Source organism: Plecotus auritus (genome assembly GCF_963455305.1).
Source record: "Plecotus auritus genome assembly, chromosome: 9".
Lineage (NCBI taxonomy): Eukaryota > Metazoa > Chordata > Mammalia > Chiroptera > Vespertilionidae > Plecotus > Plecotus auritus.
In genome coordinates this window covers 26,170,159-26,178,021 of record NC_137783.1, presented here as the reverse complement: position 1 = coordinate 26,178,021, position 7,863 = coordinate 26,170,159, and the positions used below count along the sequence as shown (strand labels likewise).

The 7,863-nt window shown below is 43.8% G+C and overlaps 1 protein-coding gene across 3 annotated transcripts in view; it reads left to right on the top strand.

The window, feature by feature from the left end:
- The first annotated feature begins 2,971 nt into the window (after positions 1 to 2,971).
- The window catches only part of BTAF1 (B-TFIID TATA-box binding protein associated factor 1), a 117,743-nt gene continuing 112,851 nt past the window's right edge, over positions 2,972 to 7,863 (top strand). For 2 of the 3 annotated variants that reach the window (XM_080687035.1, XM_080687033.1), the window contains exon 1: positions 3,006 to 3,288. In XM_080687035.1, coding sequence (XP_080543161.1) covers positions 3,121 to 3,288 — 168 coding nt within the window. In that variant the 5' untranslated portion in view covers positions 3,006 to 3,120. Of the gene's footprint in view, positions 3,289 to 7,863 lie in introns of all 3 variants that reach the window. The other variant, XM_080687034.1, reaches the window with a different exon arrangement.

The following is a 7,863-nucleotide window of genomic DNA, read 5'->3' as shown; positions in this document are numbered from 1 at the left end:
GCACCAAAGGGTCTTGGGTTCGATTCCCTATTAAGGGCACGTAGCTGGGTTGAAGGTTCAATCCCTGGCCTTGGTTGGGATGCATGGGGTAGGCAACCAATCAATGTGTCTCTCTCACATTGATGTTTCTCCCCCTCCATTCCTTCCTTCCACTCTTTCTAAATATCAGTGGAAAATATCCTTAAAGTACCTAAAAATAATCTAAAGCTTAAATGTCCACCCCTGGGTGAACTGCTGGACTCTGTGATACATTAATAAACTAGAATATATTTTATTAGTAGTAACAATTATTAGGATTAAATGAGGATTAATAATAATAAAATTAATAATAGCTGCTATTTACTTAGCATTTAGTATTTTTAAGTGTATCATGTATATACTCATTTAATCCTTACAACTTTATATGTACCTTAAAAGTACGGTACATGGTTCATTATTTACAATTCTGAAATTGAAAAAGGTCTGAAAACCATACTTTAAAAAAATTCATTTGGAAGCAAAACCTTATCAGAACTGGCATGTAGTTATTTACAGTCTTTTATTTATTCCTCTTAGTATGCCTATTAATACATTTTGCTGCAGAACTAGAAATGTATTTGGTTATAAGGTGCTGTCCTAGAAGCTGTTGGGGTGTGATATAAAAAAGGCATGTATATTGGATAACTTCTCAAAACGGAAAGAATCCTAAATTTAGAAAACCATCTGGCAGGGGTTTCAGGTGAGGTTTGTGGACCAGTGCTATTATTATCCCCATTTCACAGCTGAGAAAACTGAAACATAGTTAAGCCACTTGTTCAAGGTCGCATAGTTAACAAAAATAACTAATGTAATGAATAATACCTTTAGTTTTTATTACAATAAACATTATATTCATTATCTCAGTTAATCTTGATCACAACCCTCTGTGGTACTATTATTTTCATTTCTCAGATGAAGAAACTGAAGCTTAGGAAGGTTATATAACTCTCCTGGCATATAGCTGATAAGTGTGAAGAATGACTTAAAAACAATTTAGTCTGACATCAATGTATTTGGTTATCACACTATCCCTTACAAACCTATCATATTAGCCCTTTCCTCTCTTCTAAATGTCCTTTATAACTACTTATCTAATTACCTCTTGGATATTAGAGTAAGATTTTTAAAATGTATACCAGATCCTTTCACTCACATGCTTAAAACCCTCTATAACTTTTTACTGCATTCAGAGTGGAATCCCCATTCCTTACCATGGCCCTTTTCTACCTCTCCCAGCTCATCTCCCAACACCGCAGACTTCTCTTAGGCTTTTGCACTTGGGGTATCCTCCACCGGGAAGGCTCCCCAGGTCTTCACACAGCTGGCTCCCTTTTGTCATTTGGGCCTCACCTTAAGTGACTCCTCAATTTTTCCTAATTACCCAGTTTAGAGTCTATAATCAGCCTCTCTATCTCATCATTCTGTTTTACATAACATGTAAACATGGTATTTTCTTATTTATCTGGTTTCTCTTTTTCCTGGAATATAACTTCAACCAGAGTGGGCACCTTGTCTGTTCTGGTTTCTTTTGCAGTCACAATTTCTACTACAGAGTTTAGCAAGGTGGTACATACTTAATTTTGGTTGAATAAATGAATGTAAATAGTACAATCAGTAAATGGTACCTGCTGGTTAGTTTCAGTCGCAGGAGATAAATTTGTGAATGCAAGTGGGAGGAGACTGTGAAACGTGAAGATATTTGAACATCAGCTTGATCAGATGTAATAGCACAAAAGTGCCTAGCAGAGTGTCTGACACAGAACAGGTGCCAAATAAATACTCGATGAATGAATAAATACTTAATGAATGAACAGTAAATATTATTACTAGCTTGGATCTTGAGTAAATTACTTAAACATTCTGAGCTTAAGTTTCCTCTCCCATAAAGTGAAGATTAAAACTTACTTTACAGGGCAAGCCTACAAATTATATGAGATAATGCATACCACGTGCCTACCATATAGCAGGTACTTCAGCTGGTTTCTTTTTTCTTACATTTATATACTACTTTATTGTTTACAAAGCTCTTGTAAGCTCTTCTAGATACATGACCTCATTTTACTTCCATACCTTCCATCGTACTTCTCATTAGCCTCATTTTATAGTTGAAAAACAAACTCAGGGCTTGAGACATAGCCTCTTCAGGTAATGAGAAGCCAATGTACAAGTTTTACAAGCAGAGGAGTGACACAATAGAAACAGTGCTTTTTGAAGATTAATCTTAGTGTGCTTTAAGGTGAGCTCGGCTAAAGAAGATGGAGAAATATCACTTTGACTACTTTCATAAAAATCAAGTTTATGGTGATAAAGGCCTGCACTAGGTGACAGGATAAAATTAAAAAACCTAATGAATTAAGCGACTGAATAACCAGATAAACCTGACCCTTTGCCCCCCAAAAAGGTCTGGGAGTTTTCACATCTGGTTGAGAAAATGATGGCACCATCACCATTAAACAATTGGGAAGTCCAACTTGGCAAAACAGTTGCCTTTTAAAAGACCTCCCCTCGAATACCTATGCAGAACTTCTGGCAAATATGGCAAACATGTGAACCGTGTCTTAAGTGCCATTGCAGATCTGTCTTAATTTTCCCCCTCCCACTGGCTTCCCCACCTGGACTAGGGCCTAAGGTCCTTCGCAATTGCTTTCTCTAGTAGCAGTTCAGTGGGATGAGGATGGGGCGGTGAGGAAATAGAAACTAAGTTTTTGAACTACTGGAACTATGGTTAAATCGCCTTTTTTTCCTTCTCTAACAAATAAATGAGGGGTCCCACATTCCTTCGTCCCGCCTCGTTTTAAAATTAAACGACCCTCTCCAGGTGAGCACAAAGAGATTTCCTCTTCCTTTTTCTTAAACGCTCGCTGCCAGGCCCAAACTGCTTATACTGCTCGCCCTCATCCCGGAGCGGAGCCCCTCGCGGGGAGCTGACGTCACTTCCGGCGCGCTGACGCTTAGTCCGGCGTGCGGACGCCTGCGTCAGCAGAGAGCGGGGCTGGGGGCACCGGGTTTGAAGTCGTGCGGGTCGGAGGACTGCCGCCTCCGCTGTGTCAGACCCCTGCTCCCGGGCCGCTACGGGGACGAGCGTCGGTAGGCAGGGGGCAGATGCCCGAGAGCCCGCGCCCGGACGCCCCGCGCCGCGCCAGCCGCTCCCCTCTGCTCCGCGGTCTGGGCCTGCGCCGCGCTGCTCTCGGGAAACTAGCGCCTCGGCGGCGCGGCGCCCAGCTCGCGGGGAACCTCGAACCGCCGGCGCCCGGCCATGGCCGTCTCCAGGTGGGTCTCGCTCCTGACCAGCCGGCGGGGAGGCGGCCCCGGCGAGCCACCGTCTCCAGTCCGCGACCCTCTCCTAGAAGGGAGCGGTGCCCGTTGTCACTGGGCTCGGGCGCCTTCTTCCACAGACTATGGAGTTCGCCCCTCAGTCTGCGGGGGCTTTGGGCTCGGGTTCCTCCTCGTGAATGGTTCAAAAACATGTTTTGTTTTGTGTGTGTGTGTGTGTAATTGACTTATTGCCACGACAGAGCCAGTTTTTCTCTCTCCTCACCGTATTTCTCTTGTCTGGTTTCTCTTCCCTCTTTCAGTTCTAGGAGAGCCTTTTATCTCTATTTTAAGGGCTGTTCCCTGACCTCCATTTCACGGGAAAACTTGGTAGGAACGCTCCAGGATGGGGCAATTAGAGTACAATGATCTAAGTGAGCTAATTACGTTAACATTTTATAGTTACGGCTTTAGAGATAGGTTTTTTTCCTGAGGACTTTTTTTTTTTTTTTTTAACATTACAGTAGAGTTTACCTTTTGTGTAGCAGTACACATTCAGTCGTCAGCATTGTGATCTTGGGCAAATTATCGTATTAGTACCGTTTTCCTCAACTAAAGCGTGAAAGGTGTATCACAAATCTTAAATTATTTAAAAATGTGTGTTGCCTGTCAACAGGAACGGGGGAACTGTAGGAAAACCAACATGCTTGCATACCTTTCCTACAATATGATAGAATGGTGGAAAAACTTTTCGTCAGATGTCTGATTTTAGTGAGAAGTAGGGGACAGTCCCTGTGACAACAACTGGAAGGATTTAGCAAGTTTCTTAGCGTTCATGAAGTCCGTTTTCATGAGAATTGGGTCATTTTACCACATGGACTGAAGGAAAAATGATAGTTCAGAGAACAAATAGTTTTCATTATTTTTTTCAAAATGAATTGAACATGGTCCTTGAACACACTATGTGCTCAAGCTTTATCTGTTTTCCAAGAGAAAGGATCACCCATCCCTCACAGACTCCCTAGATAACTGATGAAATAGAGTGTGGGAGAAGCCCACGGGAGTTGGGTGAAGGGGGTTGCTAGGTACCTGGAGTATGGGGCATCTACTTTTTATTTCATCAATTAATTGAACCCATTCAATGTGAGGAAATTCTTGTTTTGTGATATATAACACTGCCTTGAGAGAATACAAGTGGTATTTTCAATTTTTGCAAATACAGAAAGTTACAAGACTGTGCAAGTTCTCGCCTTTTCTTTTTTTTTTTTTTTAATATATTTTATTGATATTTTACAGAGAGGAAGGGAGAGGGATAGAGAGCTAGAAACATTGATCAGCTGCCTCCTGCACACCTCCCACTGGGGATGTGCCCGCAACCAAGGTACATGCCCTTGACCGGAATCGAACCCGGGACCCTTCAGTCTGCAGGCCGACGCTCTATCCACTGAGCCAAACCGGTTTCGGCAGTTCTCGCCTTTTCAATGTATTACCTTCCATATAAATACATAAATATGTGCATTATAAATACATTGGTACATAAGCTTTACTATTATATTTGTCTGCCAGGTAATACAGTATGTAAGGGAATGAGTTGTTCTTGAAATTCCTTTCTTAGAGCTAAGTGTATTTTCACAGTATTGGATATAGTTTTATAGAGTCAAAATGAAAGTGTTTAAAAAGAAACTAATCTGCTTGACCAGAAGGTTAGGGCACCTACATTTCTGAAGAAATGAGTGGGTTTCAAGAGATACTGCCTTTTGTTCTTGACGTTGGATTTCAGCGGGTAGTGCCTCACTCCCCCACCCCCAGTACATTCTTTCTTATTCATCTTGCCAGAATTCTATTAAATTCTACTTTTAAAAAAGCCTGTCATGGTTTTATGGAATAGCTACTCCTGTGCTTATTTTTGTAATATAATAGATTCAAAGAAAACACTTTTGAGACTTGTGTTTTGGGGATACTGTCAGTTCTTGCCTTTTTCATTTGCGGATTCACTCTAAATTGCAAACTTTAATTTCAAGCTGACCTTCTCCATGCGCTAAAGCAAAGTCTCTTTACTAACTATCTTTTTTTCTCCTGTTACTGTATGCTTGTGAAATACAGACTCATTTTAATATTATTTCATGCAGAGTAGGTGGAAGATAGTTCAAGAGATAAAAAGCATATTTGCCAGAATTAAATCAGAAATATTTTTTGCTCTGTTTATATCAATGCACATAACTGAAAAGAAACTGTAATAATGTTTTTAGGACCTATAAATATTTCCAACAGAAAGGTAACAGTAAGTTGGTACCATCATCATTCCCTCAATTGCCAGATTCAGAAATTTGGGATAATATTTGACTTCTCCCTCTCTCTTTTCCCCCTATCTAGCAGGTCACCAAACCCAATCTTGTCAGTTCTACCTTTCTAATCTTTCTGGTCAGTTGTTTTTCTTTCCACCATTTACCACAGTCCTGCTTCATACCACCGTCATCTCTAATCCCAGACACTTGCAACAGCAACCATTTGATTTTCTTGTCTTCCATGGCAGCTCTTTCTCATTTATTCTTTACTTCAGCCATATTATTTGCTAATATACACATTTTAATATTGTAATTTTTCTGCTTAAATCCCAATAGTTTTCTAATGACATAGGATAAAGTCCAAATTTCTCAATAAACATATCTTTCCAGGCCTTTTGTGATCTGATTCCTGCTTCACATTTTTAGCTTCATCTTGTGTCAAGTTCTGTGTCTTGCTTGCTTTCTTTCTCCCCTTTTCCAAATTTGTGTTCTCACTTCCTAATCTTTATTTCTGGAACATTTCTTTCTTGTGTCCCGCCCCTAAGTCTGGCTAATTCCAACCTTATATTCTGGGTATAAGGCAGTATGTCAGTTTGTTCAGGAAGCCTTCTCTGGCTTTACTTCATGTGAGTTTTTTGCACCAATGTGTTCTTCTGTCAATCATAATGTTTATCACTAGTGATCTGGTGCACCGATTCATGCACATTGAAAGGAAATTAGTTAGAAGGTGGCTGACAAGGCAGGGCCAGACCCGCCCTGGAGTCAACCTCCCGTGATCTCTCCCCCCCCACCGCATCTGCGGAGTGAGGGGGTCCCTCTGGCAGGTAGGGTCCCTTGGCTTGGCCTTCGGGGATCTGGCCTAAACCAGCTCTCCGACATCCCCTGAGAGGTCCCGGAGTACAAGAGGGCGCTCTGCAAAGTTGCTGTTCTGCAGGGTATGGAACGCAATCTGTGCAGTAAACCAGATTCGGGCCGACAGTGCCCCAGCAACAACATAACCCACGGCCCAAGGTGGAATTGCATGGCCTTGCGAGGAATCAGGCTCCTTCCTCTCTGGTTTCGGGGTGCGTCACCTGAGAACCACCGCTGCCAAGTCACTGCAGCTTGGCAGCTCCTGCGTTGAGCGCCTGTCCCCTGGTGGTCAGTGTGCATCATAGCGACCAGTAATTCCGCAGTTCAGTCGATTTGCATATTAGCCTTTTATTATATAGGACTAGAGGCATGGTGCACGAAAATTGTGCGGGGGGGGGGTTGGTGTGTGTGTCCCTCAGCCAAGCCTGCACCCTCTCCAATCTGGGACCCCTCGAGGGATGTCTGACTGCCCGGTTAGGCCCGATCCAGGTAGGATTGGGCCTAAATGGGCAGTCTGACATCCCTCTCACAATCCAGGACTGCTGGCTCCCAACTGCTCGCCTGCTTGCCTTCCTGATTGCCCCTAGCTGCTTCTGCCTGACAGCCTGATCACCCCCTAACCACTTCCCTGACAGCCTGATTGATGCCTAACTGTTCCTCTGCCAGCCTGATTGCCCCTAACTGCCCTCCTCTGCAGGCCTGGTCACCCCTAACTGCCCTCCCCTGCAGACTTGATTGCCCCTAGTTGCCCTCCCTTGCAGGCCTGGTCCCTCCCAACTGCCCTCTCCTGCTGGCCTGATCGCCCACAACTGCCCTCCCTTGCAGGCCTGGCCCCTCCCATCTGCCCTCCCCTGCTGGCCATCTTGTGGCGGGTCATCTTGTGTCCACATGGGGACAGCCATCTTGTGTGTTTGAGTGATGGTCAATTTGCATATTACTCTTTTATTAGATAGGACAGAGGCCTGGTGCACGGGTGCGGGCCAGCTGGTTTGCCCTGAAGGGTGTCCCGGATCAGGGTGGGGGTTCTCTTGGGGCGTGGGGTGGCCTGGGCAAGGGGCCTGTGGTGGTTTGCAGTCTGGCCACGCCTCCTGGCGACCCAAGCGGAAGCCCTGGTATCTGGGATTTATTTATCTTCTATAATTGAAACTTTGTAGCCTTGAGTGGAGTCCAGGGCCGGCCAGGGTGTGCGGGAAGCTTGGCTTCCTCCATTGCTGGGGAAACCCAAGCCTCCTGCTCTGGCTCCTTGGCTGCAGCCATCTTGGTTGGGTTAATTTGCATACTTGCTCCTGATTGGCTGGTGGGCATGACTTGTTGGTGTAACGGAGGTATGGTCAATTTGCATATTGCTCTTTTATTAGATAGGATACTTTGTAATTGATTGTTTCATTGTTCTCTTTCCTGTTTGGATTAACATAAACTTGTGAGAGAAGGGAATGTGTTTGATCTTTCTATCCCT